This window comes from Pleurodeles waltl, chromosome 1_2 (genome assembly GCF_031143425.1).
Source record: "Pleurodeles waltl isolate 20211129_DDA chromosome 1_2, aPleWal1.hap1.20221129, whole genome shotgun sequence".
Lineage (NCBI taxonomy): Eukaryota > Metazoa > Chordata > Amphibia > Caudata > Salamandridae > Pleurodeles > Pleurodeles waltl.
In genome coordinates this window covers 1,231,611,631-1,231,637,341 of record NC_090437.1, presented here as the reverse complement: position 1 = coordinate 1,231,637,341, position 25,711 = coordinate 1,231,611,631, and the positions used below count along the sequence as shown (strand labels likewise).

Sequence of the window (25,711 nt, the reverse complement as noted above, 5' to 3'; positions counted from 1 at the left end):
AAATCTGAAGAGGAGGAAGGGGCGGGAATGGGATAGGGGGGTTTGAGGAGAAGAGTGCTTCCTGATTGGTTGGAGTTTGGTTCTTCCCTAATTACGTAATTTGGTTAACAAGGTGTAAAGAAATGGCTCCCTGTTGCAGTTACCCCCCACTTTTTGCCGGATACTGATGCTGACTTGACTGAGAAGTGTGCTGGGACCCTGCTAACCAGGCCCCAGCACCAGTGTTCTTTCACCTAAAATGTACCATTGTCTCCACAATTGGCACAACCCTGGCACCCAGGTAAGTCCCTTGTAACTGGTACCCCTGGTACCAAGGGCCCTGATGCCAGGGAAGGTCTCTAAGGGCTGCAGCATGACTTATGCCACCCTAGGGACCCCTCACTCAGCACAGACACACTGCTTGCCAGCTTGTGTGTACTGGTGGGGAGAAAATCACTAAGTCGACATGGCACTCCCCTCAGGGTGCCATGCCAGCCTCACACTGCCTATGGTATAGGTAAGTCACCCCTCTAACAGGCCTTACAGCCCTAAGGCAGGGTGCACTATACCACAGGTGAGGGCATAGGTGCATGAGCACTATGCCCCTACAGTGTCTAAGCAAAACCTTAGACATTGTAAGTGCAGGGTAGCCATAAGAGTATATGGTCTGGGAGTCTGTCAAAAACGAACTCCACAGCTCCATAATGGCTACACTGAATACTGGGAAGTTTAGTATCAAACTTCTCAGAATAATAAACCCACACTGATGCCAGTGTTGGATTTATTAAAAAATGCACACAGAGGGCATCTTAGAGATGCCCCCTGTATTTTACCCAATTGTTCAGTGCAGGACTGACTGGTCTCTGCCAGCCTGCTGCTGAGAGACGAGTTTCTGACCCCATGCGGTGAGAGCCTTTGTGCTCTGAGGACAGAAACAAAGCCTGCTCTGGGTGGAGGTGCTTCACACCTCCCCCTGCAGGAACTCTAACACCTAGCAGTGAGCTTCAAAGGCTCAAGCTTCGTGTTACAATGCCCCAGGGCACTCCAGCTAGTGGAGATGCCCACCCCCTGGACCCAGCCCCCACTTTTGGCGGTAAGTCCAGGAGAGATAATGAGAAAAACAAGGAGTCGTCACTGGCCAGTCAGGACAGCCCCTAAGGTGTCCTGAGCTGAAGTGACTAACTTTCAGAAATCCTCCATCTTGCAGATGGAGGATTCCCCCAATAGGGATAGGAATATGACCCCCTCCCCTTGGGAGGAGGCACAAAGAGGGTGTACCCACCCTCAGGGCTAGTAGCCATTGGCTACTAACCCCCCAGACCTAAACACGCCCTTAAATTTAGTATTTAAGGGCTCCCCTGAACCTAAGAATTTAGATTCCTGCAACTAACAAGAAGAAGAGGACTGCTGAGCTGAAAGACCCCTGCAGAGGAAGAAAAGAAGACACCAACTGCTTTGGCCCCAGACTTACCGGCCTGTCTCCTACCTTCCAAAGAAACCTGCTCCAGCGACGCTTTCCAAGGGACCAGCGACCTCTGAATCCTCTGAGGACTGCCCCGCTTCAAGAAAGACAAGAAACTCCCGAGGACAGCGGCACTGCTCCAAAAGAACTGCAACTTTGTTTCAAGGAGCAGATTTAAAGACCCCTGCAAGAAGCGTGAGACTTGCAACACTGCACCCGGCGACCCCGACTCGACTGGTGGAGAACCAACACCTCAGGGAGGACCCTCCGGCGACTCCAAGACCGTGAGTAACCAAAGTTGTCCCCCCTGAGCCCCCACAGCGACGCCTGCAGAGGGAATCCCGAGGCTCCCCCTGACTGCGACTGCCTGAACTCCATTTCCCGACGGCTGGAAAAGACCCTGCACCCGCAGCCCCCAGCACCTAAAGGAACGGAACTCCTGTGCAGGAGTGACCCCCAGGAGGCCCTCTCCCTTGCCCAGGTGGTGGCTACCCAGAGGAGCCCCCCCCTTGCCTGCCTGCACCGCTGAAGAGACCCCTTGGTCTCCCATTGAAATCAACAGAGAACCCGACGTTTGTTTGCACACTGCACCCGGCCGCCCCCGCGCTGCTGAGGGTGTACTTTCTGTGTGGACTTGTGTCCCCCCCCCGGTGCCCTACGAAACCCCCCTGGTCTGCCCTCCGAAGACGCGGGTACTTACCTGCTGGCAGAGTGGAACCGGGGCACCCCCTTCTCTCCATTGAAGCCTATGTGTTTTGGGCACCTCTTTGACCTCTGCACCTGACCGGCCCTGAGCTGCTGGTGTGGTAACTTTGGGGTTGCTCTGAACCCCCAACGGTGGGCTACCTTGGACCCAAAAACTGAGACCTGTAAGTGACTTACTTACCTGTGAAAACTAACAATACTTTACCTCCCCCAAGAACTGTGAAAATTGCACTAAGTGTCCACTTTTAAAACAGCTTATTGTGTTTTATGTAAAAAGTATAAATGCTACTATAATGATTCAAAGTTCCTAAAGTACTTACCTGCAATACCTTTCAAATGAGATATTACATGTAGAATTTGAACCTGTGGTTCTTAAAATAAACTAAGAAATGAAAATGTCACTTACCCAGTGTACATCTGTTCGTGGCATTAGTCGCTGCAGATTCACATGTTTGGCACAGTCCGCTGCCTGGTGTTGGGCTCGGAGTATTACAAGTTGTTTTTCTTCGAATAAGTCTTTTTGGTCACGGGACCGAAGGACTCCTCCCTCTTCGGCTCCATTGCGCATGGGCGTCGACTCCATCTTAGATTGTTTTCCCCGCAGAGGGTGAGGATGGAGTTGTTTGGTATAAATAGTGCCCATGCAATGGAGTGAATATGTATGTACGTTAAGAGTTTATAATAATTATTTACAAATGTTCAGATGTTTAAGATTTATGATCTACTTCTAAACGGCTACAGGCTTCCCGGGGAGGTGGGAGGGTACATGTGAATCTGCAGCGACTAATGCCACGAACAGATGTACACTGGGTAAGTGACATTTTCAGTTTGATGGCATATGTTGCTGCAGATACACATGTTTGGCATAGACTATAAAGCAGTTACCTCCCCTAAAAGCGGTGGTTTAGCCTGTAGGAGTTGAAGTAGTTTGGAATAATGTTCTTAGTACAGCTTGGCCCACTGTAGCTTGTTGTGCATTTAGTACGTCTACACAGTAGTGTTTAGTAAACGTATGAGGCGTAGACCAGGTTGCAGCCTTACATATTTCGCTCATAGGAATGTTTCCTAGAAAGGCCATTGTAGCACCTTTCTTTCTGGTTGAGTGTGCCTTTGGTGTAATAGGCAATTCTCTTTTGGCTTTAAGATAGCATGTTTGAATACATCTGACTATCCATCTAGCAATGCCTTGTTTAGAGATTGGATTTCCTATGTGTGGTTTTTGAAAAGCTATGAACAGTTGTTTTGTTTTCCTGATTAGCTTTGTTCTGTCAATGTAATACATTAGTGCTCTTTTGATGTCTAATGTATGTAGTGCCCTTTCAGCCACAGAATTTGGTTGTGGGAAGAACACTGGCAATTCTACTGTTTGATTTAAATGGAATGGTGAGATTACCTTTGGCAGAAATTTTGGATTTGTTCTTAGAACTATTTTATTGTTGTGTATTTGAATAAATGGTTCTTGTATGGTAAATGCCTGTATTTCACTTACTCTTCTGAGGGATGTGATTGCAATGAGAAATGCGACCTTCCAGGTTAGATATTGCATTTCACAGGAATGCATGGGTTCGAAAGGTGGACCCATGAGTCTTGTTAAGACGATGTTAAGATTCCATGAAGGAACTGGTGGTGTTCTTGGTGGTATAATTCTTTTTAGCCCTTCCATGAATGCTTTAATAACTGGTATTCTAAATAGAGACGATGAATGAGTAGTTTGTAGGTAAGCAGATATTGCTGCGAGGTGTATTTTTATAGATGAAAAAGCGAGATTTGCTTTTTGCAAATGTAGTAAGTATCCTACTATGTCTTTAGTAGAGGCATGTAATGGTTGTATTTGATTGGCATGGCAGTAGTAAACAAATCTTTTCCACTTAGATGCATAGCAGTGTCTAGTGGAAGGTTTTCTAGCTTGTTTTATGACCTCCATGCATTCTTGTGTGAGGTCTAAGTGTCCGAATTCTAGGATTTCAGGAGCCAAATTGCCAGATTCAATGATGCTGGGTTTGGATGCCTGATCTGTTGTTTGTGTTGTGTTAACAGATCTGGCCTGTTGGGTAGTTTGACATGCGGTACTAGTGAAAAGTCTAGTAGAGTTGTATACCAAGGTTGTCTTGCCCATGTGGGTGCTATCAGTATGAGTTTGAGTTGGTTTGGACTCAACTTGTTTACTAGATATGGAAGGAGAGGGAGAGGGGGAAAAGCGTACGCAAATATCCCTGACCAACTCATCCATAGAGCATTGCCTTGTGATTCGCGGTGTGGGTACCTGGATGCGAAGTTTTGGCATTTTGAGTTTTGTTTTGTTGCGAACAAATCTATCTGGGGTGTTCCCCAAATTTGAAAGTACTTGTTCAGAACTTGGGGGTGAATTTCCCATTCGTGGACTTGTTGGTGGTCTCGCGAAAGGTAGTCTGCTAGTTGGTTTTGTATTCCTGGAATAAATTGTGCTATTAGGCGAATGTTGTTGTGAATCGCCCACTGCCAAATTTTTTGTGTTAGGAGGCACAATTGTGTTGTGTGTTCCTCCTTGTTTGTTTAAATAATACATTGTTGTCATGTTGTCTGTTTTGACAAGAATGTATTTGTGCGTTATTATGGGTTGGAAGGCTCTTAATGCTAGAAATACTGCTAACAGTTCTAGGTAATTGATATGAAATTTTGTTCCGTGTATATCCCATTGTCCTTGAATGCTGTGGTGATTGAGGTGTGCTCCCCACCCTGTCATGGAAGCATCTGTTGTTATAACGTATTGAGGCACTGGGTCCTGAAATGTCCGCCCTTTGTTTAAATTTTTGCTGTTCCACCATAGAAGCGAGAGGTATGTTTGGCGGTCTACCAACACCAGATCTTGAAGTTGACCCTGTGCCTGTGACCATTGTGATGCTAGACACTGTTGTAAGGGTCGCATGTGTAGTCTTGCGTTTGGGACAATGGCTATGCATGATGACATCATGCCTAGAAGTTTTAGCACAAATTTTGCTTGTATCTTTTGGTTTGGAAACATAGCACTTATTACCTTGTGGAATGCCTGCACTCTTTGTGGACTTGGAGTGGCAATTCCTTTTGAAGTGTTGATGGTTGCTCCTAGATATTGTTGTGTTTGACACGGTTCTAGGTGTGATTTTGTATAGTTGATGGAAAACCCCAGTTTGTGAAGGGTTTGTATGACAAATGTGGTGTCGTTTGCGCATTTTTTTACTGTGTTGGTCTTGATTAGCCAATCGTCTAGGTAAGGGAACACATGTATCTGTTGTCTCCTGATGTGTGCTGCTACTACTGCTAGACATTTTGTGAACACTCTTGGTGCAGTTGTTATTCCGAATGGCAACACCTTGAATTGGTAATGTATTCCTTTGAATACGAACCGTAGGTACTTTCTGTGAGAAGGGTGTATTGGTATATGAAAGTACGCATCCTTTAGGTCTAATGTGGTCATGTAATCTTGCTGTTTGAGCAGTGGAATGATGTCTTGTAGTGTGACCATGTGAAAATGGTCCGATATGATGTAGGTATTTAGTGTCCTGAGATCTAATATTGGTCTTAATGTTTTGTCTTTTTTTGGAATTAGAAAGTACAGGGAGTAAACTCCTGTGTTTTTTTGTTGTACTGGTACTAACTCTATTGCATCCTTTTGCAGTAGTGCTTGAACTTCTAGTCCTAAAAGTTCTAAATGTTGTGGTGACATTTTGCGTGTTTTGGGGGGGATGTTTGGTGGGAAGTTGTGGAATTCTATGCAATAGCCATGTTGGATTATTGCTAATACCCAATTGTCTGTTGTAATCTGTTGCCAAGATTGGTAGAATTGGCTTAGTCTTCCCCCCACTGGTGTTGAGTGAAGGGGTTGCGTGACTTGAAAGTCACTGTTTAGGTGGAGGTGTTTTTGGAGTCTGGAATCTTCCCCTACTCCTTGGGAATTGACCCCCCCTATATCCTCTGAAACCTCCCCTTTGGAAGGAACCCTGATATGGTGTGGTTCTTGTTTGTTGGCTGGTGGTGTCTGTGGGTTGGCCACGAAACCCCCCTCTAAATGGAGTTTTTCTGAAAGAGCCTCTGCTCTGCGGGGAGTAGAGTGCGCCCATGGCCTTGGCCGTGTCCTTTTTAAGTTTTTCAATGGCTGTATCCACTTCAGGGCCAAAAAGTTGTTTTTCGTTGAAGGGCATATTAAGGACAGCCTGCTGGATTTCAGGTTTGAAGCCTGAAGTGCGGAGCCAAGCGTGTCTCCTTATGGTGACAGCAGTGTTGACTGTTCTTGCTGCAGTATCGGCTGCGTCCAGTGAAGAGCGGATTTGATTGTTTGAGATCGTTTGTCCCTCTTCAACTATTTGCTGCGCCCTTTTTTGGTATTCTTGGGGAAGATGGTCTACGAGAAGTTGCATCTCATCCCAGTGAGCGCGGTCATATCTGGCCAGCAGCGCTTGAGAATTTGCGATGCGCCACTGGTTGGCTGCCTGTGATGCTACTCTTTTCCCTGCCGCATCAAATTTTCTGCTTTCTTTGTCCGGAGGTGGGGCGTCACCAGATGTATGGGAATTTGCTCTTTTGCGAGCTGCCCCTACTACTACGGAGTCAGGTGGTAACTGCGAAGTAATAAACACTGGATCTGTGGGTGGTGGTTTGTATTTTTTATCCACCCTTGGGGTGATGGCTCTTGATTTTACGGGCTCTTCAAAAATTTGTTTTGCGTGCCGTAACATCCCCGGTAGCATTGGGAGACATTGATATTGGCTATGTGTAGCCGAGAGGGTGTTAAATAAAAAATCATCCTCTATAGGATCTGAATGCAGTTGGACATTGTGGAATTCTGCAGCCCTAGCCACCAGTTGTGAGTATGAGGTACTGTCCTCTGGCGGTGACGGCTTTGTGGGGTATGAATCTGGATCATTGTCCGGCACTGGGGTGTCGTATAGGTCCCAAGCGTCTTGATCCTGATCATCTTGACTTATGGTAGTTTGCGCTGGTGAGTGCATTTGTGGCGGTGTTTGTGCCGGCGATGCCTGTTGTAGTGGAGAGGGCGGAGGCGTGACTTTTTTTGACCACTTTGGCTTGTGGTTGTGCGTCATCCTTGAGGAGACTGATCCTTCTTTTCCTCATTATTGGGGGAAGGGTTGATATCTTCCCTGTGTCTTGCTGGATGTACAGTCTCTTTTGTGTGTAGTCTGATTCTACACTTTGGAGCTCTTGTCCAAATCTGTGCATCTGGCCACTTATTCCTTGTTCCTCTGAGTAGGATGAAGGTGTGGTATTTTTCGGCGCCGAGAGAGAATCTTTTTTCGGTTTCGGCACAGACAGAATTTTTGTTCCTTTCGGCATGGATTCTCGGTGCCAATGTTTTTCGGTGCCGGTATCTTGTCTTTGTCTCTCGGAGCCGCTTTCTCGGCTCCGAGGTTGCTCCATGGCGGTCCCTCGACCGGAGTCGGGAGTCTTGGCTATGGGCGTGCCCTTTTTCGGCGCCTTCGACGGGTCGCCTGTTTTATGGGTCGAGCCATGGCCTGTTGGCAGTGGCGTCCCCTGGGCTTTCGTTTTGTCGATGGTTTTACTTTTCGACGTCTTACTCACAGTTTGTTGCTGTTGTTCGACGTCGGAGTCTCCGGATTCTGATTCCGGAACCGAGAAGGTTTCCTCTTCGTCGTCGAAACGTTGTTTTGTCGGCGTGGACGCCATTTGTAGACGCCTGGCTCTTCGGTCCCGGAGTGTTTTTCTGGACCGGAAGGCTTGACAGGCCTCACAGGTATCCTCCTTGTGCTCGGGGGACAAGCACAAGTTACAGACCAAGTGCTGATCTGTATAAGGATACTTACTGTGACATTTTGGGCAGAAACGGAACGGGGTCCGTTCCATCGGCTTCGATGTAGCACGCGGTCGGGCCGACCAGGCCCCGATGGGGGAATCGAAGCTACCCCAAAGTCTTCCGATGATCGGTGTCGATGTACCTAACTATCCCGATACCGAACGGAACAATACCGACGCTTTCTTCCGAGATTCTGACTAACTTTCCGAACCGAAACACGGAGCGAAAAGGAATACGTCCGAACCCGACAGCGGAAAAAAACAATCTAAGATGGAGTCGACGCCCATGCGCAATGGAGCCGAAGAGGGAGGAGTCCTTCGGTCCCGTGACCAAAAAGACTTCTTCGAAGAAAAACAACTTGTAATACTCCGAGCCCAACACCAGGCAGCGGACTGTGCCAAACATGTGTATCTGCAGCAACATATGCCATCGAACATATATTTTTCTATAACAAAACCTATTGGCTGGATTTGTCTCGGAGTGTGTGTGTTCTTCATTTATTGCCTGTGTGTATGTACAACAAATGCTTAACACTACTCCTTTGATAAGCCTACTGCTCGACCACACTACCACAAAATAGAGCATTAGTATTATCTCTTTTTGCCACTATCTTACCTCTAAGGGGAACCCTTGGACTCTGTGCATGCTATTCCTTACTTTGAAATAGCACATACAGAGCCAACTTCCTACACAAGGTCACTGTTCTGGGATTAGAAAGGTTATGCATTCCTTTATACTGCTTTTTAGGTTTACTGTGGGACTCCCACCTCTACAACAGGGAGGAATCAAGCATGTGAATCTATGAAAGATTTGACACTGGAGAATTATGAATATTTTCCAAAGGGACCAGAAAGTATGGTTTATCCATTGCTTTATACCATTTTCTCAAGCACTGGCACTGCTCACACACTAGTAAGCATTAAAAAAAGTACAAAAACAGCAGCTGAAGTTGATGCATTTCTATTCCATAACCGAAAAACATAAAAAACTATTTAACAAGTGGAAATTATTCAGTTAATTAAATAGACAATTTACCATTGACAAATCAATTCATTCCTATATACAGAACATTAGGGTAATACTTCATATTCAAACCCCAAATGTAAAATTAGGAACCTGCCTATTTACATTTTATTTATCTCCGGGGGAAGAAGAAAAAAATACAAACAAAAAAAAAAAAGCTTATTACTGGTTTAGTATCTGTACAAATCGGTCTCACAAAACTCCCATCTCCACCAGTTTCGCATATCTGCCCCAAAAAAGTACAAAAAAAAAAAAGTAGCAACATATCAAAAGATATCCTTTGTTTCATTTTTACAGCATATCATTTTAGAATCAGTTTAAATGTACATACTTAAAAATGCCACACGAGGTATTTTGTTTTGTACAGTCTAAAGAGCATTTTGGTATTCAAGTGTAGCGGGGAAAAATTATTACATTTTCTGATGTGTACATACTTTGTAAACAGTCTAATATACACTAGTTCAGAAGTCAAAGTTCCACAGTACTTTTCAAACAAAAATGAGGTAAAGCTCAAGTTCATATATTCGGCCTTTTGTAAGAAACAGCTGCCAATAAAAGACCAGTTCTCCAGTACTTTAAACCTTCTTGTCCTTACGGCTTGCCAAGGTTGGATTCATTTGCTTTTAATATTGCAACAGCATCTTTGGCAGCATGATATATAACATTCTTCACCTAAGGAGAAAATACAAAAATCCCAAATTATATACTGATTAGCTATCCAATTTGCACCAGTCACAAAACTTATTCAGTATGCATCAACATGACCACTTCAACTAAGTTATCTACAGGGAGTGCAGAATTATTAGGCAAATGAGTATTTTGACCACATCATCCTCTTTATGCATGTTGTCTTACTCCAAGCTGTATAGGCTCGAAAGCCTACTACCAATTAAGCATATTAGGTGATGTGCATCTCTGTAATGAGAAGGGGTGTGGTCTAATGACATCAACACCCTATATCAGGTGTGCATAATTATTAGGCAACTTCCTTTCCTTTGGCAAAATGGGTCAAAAGAAGGACTTGACAGGCTCAGAAAAGTCAAAAATAGTGAGATATCTTGCAGAGGGATGCAGCACTCTTAAAATTGCAAAGCTTCTGAAGCGTGATCATCGAACAATCAAGCGTTTCATTCAAAATAGTCAACAGGGTCGCAAGAAGCGTGTGGAAAAACCAAGGCGCAAAATAACTGCCCATGAACTGAGAAAAGTCAAGCGTGCAGCTGCCACGATGCCACTTGCCACCAGTTTGGCCATATTTCAGAGCTGCAACATCACTGGAGTGCCCAAAAGCACAAGGTGTGCAATACTCAGAGACATGGCCAAGGTAAGAAAGGCTGAAAGACGACCACCACTGAACAAGACACACAAGCTGAAACGTCAAGACTGGGCCAAGAAATATCTCAAGACTGATTTTTCTAAGGTTTTATGGACTGATGAAATGAGAGTGAGTCTTGATGGGCCAGATGGATGGGCCCGTGGCTGGATTGGTAAAGGGCAGAGAGCTCCAGTCCGACTCAGACGCCAGCAAGGTGGAGGTGGAGTACTGGTTTGGGCTGGTATCATCAAAGATGAGCTTGTGGGGCCTTTTCGGGTTGAGGATGGAGTCAAGCTCAACTCCCAGTCCTACTGCCAGTTCCTGGAAGACACCTTCTTCAAGCAGTGGTACAGGAAGAAGTCTGCATCCTTCAAGAAAAACATGATTTTCATGCAGGGCAATGCTCCATCACACGCGTCCAAGTACTCCACAGCGTGGCTGGCAAGAAAGGGTATAAAAGAAGGAAATCTAATGACATGGCCTCCTTGTTCACCTGATCTGAACCCCATTGAGAACCTGTGGTCCATCATCAAATGTGAGATTTACAAGGAGGGAAAACAGTACACCTCTCTGAACAGTGTCTGGGAGGCTGTGGTTGCTGCTGCACGCAATGTTGATGGTGAACAGATCAAAACACTGACAGAATCCATGGATGGCAGGCTTTTGAGTGTCCTTGCAAAGGAAGGTGGCTATATTGGTCACTGATTTGTTTTTGTTTTGTTTTTGAATGTCAGAAATGTATATTTGTGAATGTTGAGATGTTATATTGGTTTCACTGGTAATAATAAATAATTGAAATGGGTATATATTTGTTTTTTGTTAAGTTGCCTAATAATTATGCACAGTAATAGTCACCTGCACACACAGATATCCCCCTAACATAGCTAAAACTAAAAACAAACTAAAAACTACTTCCAAAAATATTCAGCTTTGATATTAATGAGTTTTTTGGGTTCATTGAGAACATGGTTGTTGTTCAATAATAAAATTAATCCTCAAAAATACAACTTGCCTAATAATTCTGCACTCCCTGTAGGCAGGGCGGGACACACAAAAGTGATTGTGAGATGTGCAAAACTAAATCATTAATAAACTCGGAACAATGGACTTAAGGCCGTATAATGCCAGCAATGTTCTACTCCTCCACAGGGGTACGTCTGGGAGACTACTAATAGATTCACGATGCATACCCTTTAGAGGTATCCTAGATGTTTACACACCTTAAGGTTGGTTGTGGCAAAGTTATATTTCATGCATTAGCTCACCACGTATGCTTTCATGCATAGTCACTAACAGTTCAACTTGATAGAAAGTCTTACCTGCAGTTTATCCTCATGGTTTGTGTGTGTATGAGACAGGTATCTGAATTCCTGAGTAAGCCAGAAGCAGTGCTTAACATGCTCAGGAGAAACAAAATCTTCAGCTACTTTTATACAGCTATACAAGTTATGTACCTGTCAAAACAAACGTTTTAAGTTAGTATGCATGGAATACCGACCACTTAAAAGGTGCAGCACTTAGGGTGGAATAAGCAACATTACTCGGCCTTACTTGATGTGGAGCACCTGCTGGTATGAAAACTGCATCTCCCAAAAACTGCACAATCGCCCAGCCTTGTACACCATACTCCTGGTAAAGCCGTTTCCTTAATGGCCGGTCCATATACCAACTCTGATCATGGATCGGATCATGATCCAGAGGGTTTTCTTGGCCTTGTTCTTCAGATATCTGACACACAATAGAAGTGTTTAAAGCATACAAAACCTATGCACTTTGTTCACCTTTATTAGTTCTGTTCATAAATAGTTACTAAATTTAAAGCTCTAGATTCTGATTTTTGTAAACATCACACAAACTTATGACTAAGATGCTGCATCAGCTAAACAATTAAAATAATTAATCTGCCTACAATATACTACATTACATTCCGGACCTATTGCCACATAGGACTCCTATAATCAAACAGTTCCTGAAAACTCTTCTTTGTGCCACCACCTTAGAAGAAAAAGGTTACTTACCTAGTAAGCATCTGTTTATGGCATGTAGTGGAGTAGATTCACATGCTTAATCTAGTTTTACCATCTAGTGTTGGGCTTGGATGGGTGCAAGTTTTTCTTTGCAGAAAGTCTTTCAAATCACGAGGTAGTGTGATCCTTTGCTTGCTAGTAATGCGCACATGGTCATAGACTCCATTGTTCGATTGTTTTCCTGCATGGCAGGTGAGGATGGAATGTGAAGCGAAGCAAAGCAAAGCATAGTATAGTAGAAGGAGATGTCCATGCAATAGGAGTGTGTTATAAATAGTCAAAGTAGCTAACAAACAGGTATCTGGGGAGGAGTGTGGGCGCATGTGAATCTACAGTACAACATGCCACAAATAAATGCTTGCTGGGTAAGTAACATTTTCTGTTCAAAGCATGTGCGGCTGTGGATACCCAGAATGTAAAGCAGTCCTCGTCCGCAATCGGCGGCTAGCCTGTTGGACACAGTTGTTTGAAATAGTGTATGTAGAACTGCTGCTCCCACAATTGCTTGTTGATGAGCCAACACATCTACACTGTAGGTGTACCCGCCCTGAGCTGCTGGTGTGGTAACTTTGGGGTTGCTCTGAACCCCCCCCCCCCCCCCAACGGTGGGCTACCTTGGACCCAAACTTGAACCCCGTAGGTTGTTAGTTTTTGCAGGTAAGTAAACCAACACTTACCTCCCCCAGGAACTGTTGAAAATTGCACTAATTGTCTAGTTTTAAAATAGCTATATGTCATTTATGTGAAGATGTGCTTGTTTTGTAGGGCACCTGGGGGGGGGGGGGGGGGGGGGGGGGCTGCGGGTGCAGGGTCTTTACCAGGCGTCGGGTTCTTTGAAGCAGGCAGTTGTGGTCAGGGGGAGCCTCTGGATTCCCTCTGCAGGCATCACTGTGGGGGTTCAGGGGGTCAACTCTGGCTACTCACGGGCTTGCAGTCGCCGGGGAGTCCTCCCTGTAGTGTTGTTTCTCCACAGGTCGAGCCGGGGGCGTTGGGTGCAGAGTGGAAAGTCTCAAGCTTCCGGCGGGAAACGTGGAGTCCTTTTAAAGTTATTTCTTTGTTGCAAGTTTTGGTTTCTTTGGAACAGGGCCGCTGTCCTCGGGAGTTCTTGATCCTTTTAGATGCAGGGTAGTCCTCTGAGGCTTCAGAGGTCGCTGGCCCCTGGGGAACACATCGCTGCTGCAGTTTTTCTTGAAGTGGGGACGGGCATCTCCACTAGCTGGAGTGCCCTGGGGTGCTGTAACAAAGGGGGTGAGCCTTTGAGGCTCACCGCCAGGTGTTCCAGTTCCTGCAGGGGGAGGTGAGAAGCACCTCCACCCAGTACAGGCTTTGTTAGTAGCCACAGAGTGACAAAGGCACTCTCCCCATGTGGCCAGCAACATGTCTGGTGTGTGGCAGGCTGGCAAAACTAGTCAGCCCACACTGGAAGTCGGGTATGTTTTCAGGGGGCATCTCTAAGATGCCCTCTGGGGTGTATTTCACAATAAAATGTTTACTGGCATCAGTGTGCATTTATTGTGCTGAGAAGTTTGATACCAAACTTCCCAGTTTTCAGTGTAGCCATTATGGTGCTGTGGAGTTCGTGCATGACAGACTCCCAGACCATATACTCTTATGGCTACCCTGCACTTACAATGTCTAAGGTTTTGCTTAGACACTGTAGGGGCATAGTGCTCATGCACCTATGCCCTCACCTATGGTATAGTGCACCCTGCCTTAGGGCTGTAAGGCCTGCTAGAGGGGTGACTTATCTATGCCATAGGCAGTGTGAGGTTGGCATGGCACCCTGAGGGGAGTGCCATGTCGACTTAGTCATTTTCTCCCCACCAGCACACACAAGCTGGCAAGCAGTGTGTCTGCGCTGAGCGAGGGGGTCTCCAGGGTGGCATAAGCCATGCTGCAGCCCTTAGAGACCTTCCCTGGCATCAGGGCCCTTGGTACCAGAGGTACCAGTTACAAGGGACTTACCTGGATGCCAGGGTGTGCCAATTGAGGAAACAGAGGTACAGGCTAGGGAAAGAACACTGGTGCTGGGGTCTGGTTAGCAGGCCTCAGCACACTTTCAAATCATAACTTGGCATCAGCAAAGGCAAAAAGTCAGGGGGTAACCATGCCAAGGAGGCATTTCCTTACAGTAGGTCTGCAAGCCTCTAAGAATGCCCACACACTTGTAGGACTTCAGGAGCCTGGTCGCAAGGTTGAGGGACCTGGGGTTGGATTTCTCCACTGCTCTGCGTGAGTAGGTCCTGCCTGTTTGGCAGTAATTCATGGGAGAAGTACTGACAGTTATAGGAATATGGTGAACCATGGTTGCTGTGCCCATGCGGGAGCCACCAGAATGAGGGTGAGAAATGACTGCGTCAGTTGACGGGTCGCAAACGTCAGCAGTGGGAGGTAAAAAAAAAAAGCTAAAGCAAATATCCCGGACCGACTAATCCATAGTGCGTTACTCTTAGACTGCGGGTGTAGGAACCTGGAAGCGGAGTTTAAGCATTTGGCGTTTTCTGCTGTGGTGAAGAGGTCTGTCTATTTGTGGTTTTCCATAACAGGTGAATGCTGTATCAGAGACCCCCACCTCTAAATGGTGTGGGCTAAATGAGAAACCTGAAGGGACCTGGTGCCCCCTTGCTTTTGGAGTTAATACGTGGCTGTCATATTGTCCATCCTGATTAGGACTACCTTGCCAATGAGGTGAGGAAGGAAGGCTTTCAGTGCTTGGTGAACAGCTAGTTACTCTAGGTGACTGATGCGGAGAAGTCCGACTGCGTGTCAGTGACCCTGAACAGTTATATCTTGCGAATGTGCTCCCGATCCTATGAGGGAGGTGTCCTTTTTTAATGGTTCTCTATGGAACTGGGCTCAGGAAAGGTTGTCCTTTCAAAAGGTTGGTGGTGATCCACTGCTGCAGAGCGGGGCAAGCTTGACAGCCGACCAACACAAAATCATCTCATTGACCCTCTGCTTGAGTTCATTGGTGCGCCAAGCATTCCTGCAACAGACGCGTGTTGAGTCTAGCATGAGGTATTATGGCTATACATTAAGCCATCTTATCGAGGAGACTTATGACTGTCCTCACGGTTATCTGTTGAAAGTGGGGGAATGAGTGCCTGGAAAGATTGTATCCTGGCAGTATTTGGGTAAGCTATTCCCAGTTCCAAGTTGAGAAATGCTCCTAGGTAAGGTTGCCAGGTGAATAGGAATGTGAAAGTAGGCATCCCTGAGGTATAGTGTGGCCATGAAGGTGTCTTGTTGTAACAACGGAATGACATACTGATGAGTGACCATGTGAAAGTGCTTCTAAGAAAATTTATTTGTTTAGGGGTCTTAGATCCACAAATACAGGGAGTGCAGAATTATTAGGCAAGTTGTATTTTTGAGGATTAATTTTATTATTGAACAACAACCATGTTCTCAATGAACCCAAAAAACTCATTAATATCAAAGCTGAATATTTTTGGAAGTAGTTTTTAGTTTGTTTTTAGTTTTAGCTATGTTAGGGGGATATCTGTGTGTGCAGGTGACTATTACTGTGCATAATTATTAGGCAACTTAACAAAAAAAAATAGATACCCATTTCAATTATTTATTATTACCAGTGAAACCAATAGAACATCTCAACATTCACAAATATACATTTCTGACATTCAAAAACAAAACAAACAAATCAGTGACCAATATAGCCACCTTTCTTTGCAAGGACACTCAAAAGCCTGCCATCCATGGATTCTGTCAGTGTTTTGATCTGTTCACCATCAACATTGCGTGTAGCAGCAAACACAGCCTCCCAGACACTGTTCAGAGAGGTGTACTGTTTTCCCTCCTTGTAAATCTCACATTTGATGATGGACCACAGGTTCTCAATGGGGTTCAGATCAGGTGAACAAGGAGGCCATGTCATTAGATTTCCTTCTTTTATACCCTTTCTTGCCAGCCACGCTGTGGAGTACTTGGACGCGTGTGATGGAGCATTGTCCTGCATGAAAACCATGTTTTTCTTGAAGGATGCAGACTTCTTCCTGTACCACTGCTTGAAGAAGGTGTCTTCCAGGAACTGGCAGTAGGACTGGGAGTTGAGCTTGACTCCATCCTCAACCCGAAAAGGCCCCACAAGCTCATCTTTGATGATACCAGCCCAAACCGTACTCCACCTCCACCTTGCTGGTGTCTGAGTCGGACTGGAGCTCTCTGCCCTTTACCAATCCAGCCACGGGCCCATCCATCTGGCCCATCAAGACTCACTCTCATTTCATCAGTCCATAAAACCTTAGAAAAATCAGACTTGAGATATTTCTTGGCCCAGTCTTGACGTTTCAGCTTGTGTTGTTCAGTGGTGGTCGTCTTTCAGCCTTTCTTACCTTGGCCATGTCTCTGAGTATTGCACACCTTGTGCTTTTGGGCACTCCAGTGATGTTGCAGCTCTGAAATATGGCCAAACTGGTGGCAAGTGGCATCGTGGCAGCTGCACGCTTGACTTTTCTCAGTTCATGGGCAGTTATTTTGCGCCTTGGTTTTTCCACACGCTTCTTGCGACCCTGTTGACTATTTTGAATGAAACGCTTGATTGTTCGATGATCACGCTTCAGAAGCTTTGCAATTTTAAGAGTGCTGCATCCCTCTGCAAGATATCTCACTATTTTTGACTTTTCTGAGCCTGTCAAGTCCTTCTTTTGACCCATTTTGCCAAGGGAAAGGAAGTTGCCTAATAATTATGCACACCTGATATAGGGTGTTGATGTCATTAGACCACACCCCTTCTCATTACAGAGATGCACATCACCTAATATGCTTAATTGGTAGTAGGCTTTCGAGCCTATACAGCTTGGAGTAAGACAACATGCATAAAGAGGATGATGTGGTCAAAATACTCATTTGCCTAATAATTCTGCACTCCCTGTAGTCTCAGGGACCTGTACTTTTTGTGAATGAGAGTACAGTGAATAGACTTCTGTGCCCTGTTGGTGAAGTGGAACTAGTTATATACTTCCTTTTTTGAGGAGTGCCTGTACTTTTTCCATGAGCAACTGCTGATGTTGGGTGGATTTTGTGTCTGCAGGGTGGAATGATGGGAGGGGTGGAAGTGAGCTCCAGACAATCATTTTGGATAATATCCAACAACCACTGGTGAAAGGCAATGTTCTGCCAGGCGGAAAAGAACACTTGTAGTTGACCCCAAACAGGTGTGGTTGAGGGGAATGACTGGAAAGTCAGAGGTTTGGGGTTGTGGCAGGTGGCTTTGTAAATCCACCTTTGCTTTTACCTTTGGAATGCTTACCCCTGTATGAGCCTCTAGTATCCCCTAAGCGAGGTGGTTTGGGTCTGAGGTCTTTGGTATGAATTAGATGTCTCAGGATAGGTGGTCTTGGGAGCCTCCATGGTAAGAGGAGTGGCTAAAGGAATTGTGGCGAGATGGTGTCTGTAACGCTGCCACAGCATTAGCCGTTTCATTATCTCTTGATCTTTTCAAGGAGGGAGTCACTTGATGACCATAAAGTGTTCTCTATTAAGTAGGTGGGCCAAGAGGTTTCACTGGACCTCAGGGTTAAACCCTGAGACCCAGAAAAACACTAGAATTTATCCCTCTAGTTGGAGTATCTGCAGCGTTGAGGGCACAGCAGACGGCTATGTTACTTACCCAGTAAACATCTGTCCATGCCATGTAGTGCTGCAGATTCACATGCTTTGCATATGTCCGCCATCTAGTGTTGGGCTCAGAGTGTTACAAGTTGTTTTTCTTCAAAGAAGGTTTTCAAGTCACAAGATCAAGTGAATCATCCCGGTAACATTGGCAGGCTTTGGTACGATGCATGCGTGGTAGCTAGAGTGTTAAATAGGAAGTCATCTTCCACTGGTTTGGAGTGCATTGTCACATTGTGAAATGTTGCTGCTCTGGCCAGTACTTGCATATAGGACGTACTGTCCTCTGGCGGTGAAGGTTTTGTTGGGTAGCACTCTGGACTGTTGTCCAAAACTGGTGGGTCGTATAGATCCCAGGGGGTCTATATTGTCTTGAGTCATCCCAGTATGTGTGGGTGACTGTGCTATTGGTGTACCCACTGGTGACAACTGTGGTGACTGAAGTGGGGACGCCTGTGGTGAGAAATGTAGGGGTGGGGACTTTTCTCTAACCACCTTGGCTTTTGGTTGCATCTCAGTCTTATGAAAAGCCAGCTTTCTTTTTAATTTGAGCGGAGGGATGGTTTGTATCTTCCCTGTGTCTTTCTGCATTTGTAGCCTCAGCTGAGTTTGGTCACGCTCTTCCAAATCCAGTTCCTGCCCGAATCTGTACCTTTCCTTGAGCTGTAGAGAAAGCCCTTGTTCTTCCGTGTAGGAAGTCCTTTTTGGCGCCGAAGCAGTTTTTTTCGGTACCGAAATTACCATCAAAATTGTCTTTTTCGGTTCCGATAGGCTCTTTCGAGGTTTGCTCGATGCCAAATTTTTTCGGTGCCGGTTTCTCGACCTGAGTCGGAAGTCTTCGGCAATATTTTGGCCTTTTTCGGTGCCGATGTTACTTGGTCACCTTCCTTTCTGTGGGTCGAGCCATGGCCTTCTGGCAGTGGCGTCCCCGAGGCCTTCTGTTTTTTGCTCGGACCTTGGGTGTGGGATGGGGCAGGTGTACTCACTTTTTGCACCGCCAAAGGTTGATCCCCGTCGGATTCTTCGGAGTCTGAACCTTGAATGGATATCCGCATCTTTTCTTCTTAGACGTCGAGATGCTGTGTCTGCTTCGACACCATCTGTAATCGTCTTGCGTCGTTCCCTTAAGGTCTTTTTGGATCAAAATGCTCGGCAGGCCTCAAGTATCCTCTCTGTGTTCAGGCGATAAACACAGGTTACATACCCAATGCTGGTCTGTCTAAGGATACTTGGCGTGACACTTCGGACAGAAACGGAAGGGGGTCCGGTCCATTAGTCTTCGACAGGTGTGGTCGGGCCGACCAGGCCTTGGTCAAAGGCGGAAGCCCCTAGGGTCCGCCGAAGCGGTCTTGTTGTCGGTGCCGATGTGATGATACTAAACCGGTCCCAAACGTAAACAATACCTACATATTTCGATGATTTTCTACGTTTCCAGATTCGAATTACGGAGCGAGAGGACCAAGTCCGTACCCAATGGCGGAAAGAAAACAATCTAAGATGGAGTCGACGCCCATGCGCAATGGAGCCAAAAGGGAGGAGTCACTCGGTCCTGTGACTCGAAAAGACTTCTTCGAAGAAAAACTGTAAGGAAATGCCTCCTTGGCATGGTTACCCCCTGACTTTTTGCCTTTGCTGATGCCAAGTTATGATTTGAAAGAGTGCTGAGGCCTGCTAACCAGGCCCCAGCACCAGTGTTCTTTCCCTAACCTGTACCTTTGTTTCCACAATTGGCACACCCTGGCATCCAGGTAAGTCCCTTGTAACTGGTACCCCTGGTACCAAGGGCCCTGATGCCAGGAAAGGTCTCTAAGGGCTGCAGCATGTCTTATGCCACCCTAGGGACCACTCACTCAGCACAGACACACTGCTTGCCAGCTTGTGTGAGCTGGTGGGGAGAAAATGACTAAGTCGACATGGCACTCCCCTCAGGGTTCCATGCCAACCTCACACTGCCTATGGCATAGATAAGTCGCCCATCTAGCAGGCCTTACAGCACTAAGGCAGGGTGCACTATACCATAGGTGAGGGCATAGGTGCATGAGCACTATGCCCCTACAGTGTCTAAGCAAAACCTTACATTGTAAGTGCAGGGTAGCCATAAGAGTATATGTGTATGACAGACACCCAGACCAAACTCCACAGCACCATAATGGCTACACTGAAAACTGGGAAGTTTGGTATCAAACTTCTCAGCACAATAAATGCACACTGATGCCAGTGTACATTTTATTGTGAAATACACCCCAGAGGGCATCTTAGAGATGCCCCCTGAAAACATACCCGACTTCCAGTGTGGGCTGACTAGTTTTACCAGCCTGCCACACACCAGACATGTTGCTGGCCACATGGGGAGAGTGCCTTTGTCACTCTGTGGCTAGTAACAAAGCCTGTACTGGGTGGAGGTGCTTCTCACCTCCCCCTGCAGGAACTGTAACACCTGGCGGTGAGCCTCAAAGGCTCACCTCCTTTGTTACAGCACCCCAGGGCACTCCAGCTAGTGGAGATGCCCGCCCCTTCCGGCCACTGCCCCAATTTTGGCAGCAAGGCCGAAGGAGATCATGAGAAAAACAAGGAGTCACTGGCCAGTCAGGACGGTCCCTAAGGTGTCCTGAGCTGAGGTGACTGACTTTCAGAAACCCTCCATCTTGCAGATGGAGGATTCCCCCCCAATAGTATTAGGGATGTGCCCCCCTCCCCTCAGGGAGGAGGCACAAAGAGGGTGTAGCCACCCTCAGGGCTAGTAGCCATTGGCTACTAACCCCCCCAGACCTAAACACCCCCCTAAATGTATAGTATTTAGGGGCTCCCAGAACCTAGCAAGATAGATTCCTGCAACCTAAGACGGAGAAGGACTGCTGACCTGAAAGCCCTGCAGAGAAGATGGAGACACCAACTGCTTTGGCCCCATCTCTACCGGCCTGTCTCCCCACTTCAAGAAAAACTGCAACAGCGACGTGTTCCACAGGGTCCAGCGACCTCTGAAGCCTCAGAGGACTACACTGCAACTAAATGGACCAAGAACTCCTGAGGACAGCGGCTCTGCTCCAAAGAAGAAACATCTTTGCAACAAAGAAGCAACTTTTAAAGACAACACGTTTCCTGCCGGAAGCATGAGACTTTGCACTCTGCACCCAACGCCCCCGGCTCGACCTGCGGAGAAACCCTACAGGGAGGACTCCCTGGCGACTGCGACCCTGTGAGTAGCCAGAGTTGACCCCCCTGAGCTCCCCAGCGACGCCTGCAGAGGGAATCCAGCGGCTCCCCCTGACCGCGACTGCTTGCTTCTAAGAACCAGACACCTAGTAAGGACACTGCACCCGCAGCCCCCAGGACCTGAAGGATCCAACCTCCAGTGCAGAAGCGACCCCCAGGTGGCCCTCTCTCCCTTGACCAGGTGGTGGCTACCCAGAGGAGCCCCCCCCCCCCTTGCCTGCCTGCTTCACTGAAGAGACCCCTGGGTCTCCCATTGAACTCCATTGCAAACCCAACGCCTGTTTGCACTCTGCACCCGGCCGCTGAGGGTGTACTTTTTGTGCTGACTTGTGTCTCCCCCCCCCCCGTATATGCTATTTTGTTAATTCAAAGTTCATAAAGTACCTAAGTGAAATACCTTTCATTTAAAGTATTACTTGTAAATCTTGAACCTGTGGTTCTTAAAATAAACTAACAAAATATATTTTTCTATACAAAAACCTATTGGCCTGGAATTGTCTCTGAGTGTGTGTTCCTCATTTATTGCCTGTGTGTGTACAACAAATGCTTAACACTACCCTCTGATAAGCCTACTGCTCGACCACACTAACACAAAATAGAGCATTAAAATTCTCTTTGCATGCTATTTCTTACTTTGAAATAGTACATACAGAGCCAACTTCCTACAAAAACAACTTGTAACACTCCGAGCCCAACACTAGATGGCAGGAACAGTGCACAGCATGTGTATCTCTAGCTGCACATGCCATCTAACATATATATATATATATATAGATGCAAAATGTCACTTACCCAGTGTACATCTGTTCATGGCATGTTCTGCTGCAGATTCACATGCTCGGAGTGTTACAAGTTGTTTTTCTTCAAAGAAGTGTTTGAGTCACGGGATCGAGTGACGACGACTCTTCGGCTCCATTGTGCATGGGCATTGAATCCATGTTCATTATTTTCTTTCCGCCATCGTGTTCAGACGTGTTTCTTTTCGCTCTGGTAGCTCGAGTCGGATAAGTTCTAAAACTCTTGAATTCTCGTCGGTATGGTTTCGATCGCGTATCATCTCCCATTGACACTTCGGTACCATTGGATCTAACATCTCGCCTTTCGGGGCACCCGCGCCCAACTCGGGCCGACCGCATGGGAGCCTCATGGACTGGACCCTATTTTGCTTTTGTCCTCGGTGCTATGCCAAATTTCCGTATACAGACCAACATCTTGTCTGTAATCTCGGTCTCTCTCCAGACCATCGAGAGGATAGTTGTGAGGCCTGCAGATCCTTCCGTTCGAAGAAGACTGAGACAGAAGAGCACGAAGGTTGGAAATGGTGTCGAAAAGCACTGAACGTCTCGATGTAGAGGAAGAGGAGATCATGCACACCACAGTCTCCGTCCAAGGGTCCGATTCCGAGCAGGAGTCTGAAGATGACAGACCGGTCACGGCAAACTCAGACTTCAGGAGCTAAATCACCAGATTGAGAGCATTTGGGTTTGGGTGCCTTATTTGTCCCTTGTTTTGTGTTAAGTCTGGTCTGTTTGGGACTTTGGAATGAGGTCGTACAGAGATCTAGAAGTGTTGTGTACCAATGCTGACGTACCCACGTTGCTGCTACGAGTATCATGGTGAGTGATGTTGGACGTAGTTTGCTGACCAGAAAGGGAAGAAGTGGGAGCGGGGGAAAAGCATAAGCAAATATCCCTGATCAACTGATCCATACAGCATTGCCCTATGATAGGGGATGTGAGTGCCTGGATGTGAAGTTTTGGCATTTTGCGTTTCGCTTGTTGCGAATAAGTCTGGTGTCCCCCACTTTTGAAAGTACTTTTGAAGTACTTGGGGGTGAATCTCCCATTCGGGAGTTTGATGGCGATTCCTGCTTAGGAGATCTGCCAGCTGATTGTCTATCCCTGGAATGTATTGTTCTAACAGATGAATGCGATTGTGAATTACCCATTTCCATATTGTTTCGGTTAGTAGGGACAGTTGAGATGAATGCGTCCCGCCCAGTTTGTTGAGGTAATACATGGTTGTCATGATGTCTGTTTTTATTAGAACAGTCTTCTGTTTGAGAAGCGGTTGAAATGCTTTTATGGCAAGAAATACAGCTAATAATTCTAGGTGGTTTATGTGAAACTGTTTCTGCTAGGCATCCCATTCCCCTTGAATGGTAGGATTGTTGAGATGAGCTCCCCAACCTATCATGGATGCGTCTGTTGTGATTGTCTGAGGCACATGGTCTTGAAATGACCAGCCCTTCATTAGATTGCTGAGATTCCACCACTGAAGAGACATATGTGTTTGCCGGTCCATCAACACTAGATCTTAAAGTTGACCGTGAGCTTGAGACCATTGCTGTGAGAGGCACTGTTGTAAGGGTCTCAGGTTTAGTCTTGCATGTGGAACTATAGCTATGCAAGATGCCATCATCCCTAGAATTTTCATTATGAATATTACAGCATAATGTTGATTTGGCTGTATTTGTGGTATGAGATTTTGGAAAGCTTGTATCCTCTGTGTATCTGGATAGGCTAGGGCTTTTGAATATCTAGAATAGCACCTAGGTAAGGTTGTACTTGTGCTGGTTGAAGGTGTGATTTTAAATAATTGAATTAACTATTCCAGATAACATTGGGAGACACTGGTATCGAATGAGTGGAAGACAGTGTTAAATAGAAAATCTTCTTCCAGGGGTTCAGAATGATTAAGCACCCCATGATAAGCCGCTGCCCTAGGGACTACCCGAGTGTAGGCAGTAGTGTCTTCTGGTGGTGAAGGTTTTGAGGGGTAGATGTCAGGATCATTATCTGGAATGGGATCAGGGTCATAGAGATCCCATGGGTCCACTGTATTTCCATGCAGATATACTGAGTGTGTCGGAGAAGGCAGTGGTGGTGGACTATTGGGAGGTGAAAAAAGTTGTGGAGAGAGGAGGAGAAGTAGGGAGAGGTGCTGGTTTCTCCTTTTGTTTCTGCACTTTTGCTGGTGGTTGAGCAGAATTTAACTCCTCTTGAAAGAGCAGCTTTCTTTTAGTCTTTCAAGGAGGTGCAGTGAGGATTCGGACAGTATCCTGATGTATATGGATTCTCGATTGTCTTTCATCCATAACCTCCAATATAGGCTCAATCTCAGTCTCTTCTTCGGAAGCTTTGTGAGATTCTTGCATGGGCTTTGATATTTGCTTTAATTTTCTCGAAAATCCTTATTCCTCTGTGTATGAGGATTTTTTCGGCTCCGAAGTTTGGGTCTTTTTCGGTCCCAAAAAAGAAGTCGGTTGTTTGCTGCAGTCTGAGGTAAAGTTTTAGCCGACTTGCTCGACTCCGAATTGGAAGGAGAAGTGGCCTTCTATAGCTCTGATCCGGAAGGTCAGTTGCCTACAGTCTTTTTTCAGGCCGAACCATGGCCTTCCGGCAGTGGCGTACCCAAGGCCTTCGTTTTTTTTTATTTTTTTATATAGGGATGTCTCGGATGGAGACTGCTGTCTGTGCCTGCTTTTCCTCCAAGACGTCGAGATGTTCAGTGCTCTTAGATGCCATTTCTATTGTTCGGGCCCCGCAATCTCTTAAGGTCTTCTTTGACGGATCGACAGGCTTTGCAGTCTTCCTCTCGATGGTCTGGAGAAAGGCACAAATTACAAACCAAGTGTTGGCCTGTATATGGGTACTTTGCGTGGCACCGAGGGCAGAATCGGAATGGAGTCTGATCCATCAGGCTTTCCACATGGTAGGCCTGAGTCGGGCGCACGCATCCTGAAGGGCAAAAATTAGATTCAGACAGTACTACCAGTTGGAATCTAGATGGAAACACGATCGAAACAATACCGACGAATAACTCGTGTAGGAAGTTGGCTCTGTATGTGCTATTTCAAAGTAAGGAATAGCATGCACAGAGTCCAAGGGTTCCCCTTAGAGGTAAAATAGTGGTAAAAATAGATAATACTAATGCTCTATTTTGTGGTAGTGTGGTCGAGCAGTAGGCTTATCCAAGGAGTAGTGTTAAGCATTTGTTGTACATACACATAGACAATAAATGAGGTACCCACACTCAGAGACAAATCCAGCCAATAGGTTTTTGTATAGAAAAATATCTTTTCTTAGTTTATTTTAAGAACCACAGGTTCAAATTCTACATGTAATATCTCATTCGAAAGGTATTGCAGGTAAGTACTTTAAGAACTTCAAATCATCAAAATTGCATGTATACTTTTCAAGTTATTCACAAATAGCTGTTTTAAAAGTGGACACTTAGTGCAATTTTCACAGTTCCTAGGGGAGGTAAGTATTTGTTAGGTTAACCAGGTAAGTAAGACACTTACAGGGCTTAGTTCTTGGTCCAAGGTAGCCCACCGTTGGGGGTTCAGAGCGACCCCAAAGTCACCACACCAGCAGCTCAGGGCCGGTCAGGTGCAGAGTTCAAAGTGGTGCCCAAAACACATAGGCTAGAATGGAGAGAAGGGGGTGCCCCGGTTCCGGTCTGCTTGCAGCTAAGTACCCGCGTCTTCGGAGGGCAGACCAGGGGGGTTTTGTAGGGCACCGGGGGGGACACAAGTCCACACAGAAATTTCACCCTCAGCAGCGCGG

The 25,711-nt window shown here is 46.1% G+C and overlaps 1 protein-coding gene across 1 annotated transcript in view; it reads right to left on the bottom strand.

Moving 5' to 3' along the window:
- Positions 1-8,875: 8,875 nt before the first annotated feature.
- Positions 8,876-25,711, bottom strand: part of KDM3A (lysine demethylase 3A) — a 280,805-nt gene continuing 263,969 nt past the window's right edge. Inside the window, exons 24-26 of the mRNA XM_069204391.1 lie at positions 11,821-11,997; positions 11,589-11,723; positions 8,876-9,626 (exon numbers count right to left, since the gene is read on the bottom strand). Coding sequence (XP_069060492.1) covers positions 9,546-9,626; positions 11,589-11,723; positions 11,821-11,997 — 393 coding nt within the window. The 3' untranslated portion in view covers positions 8,876-9,545. The remainder of the gene's footprint in view (positions 9,627-11,588; positions 11,724-11,820; positions 11,998-25,711) is intronic.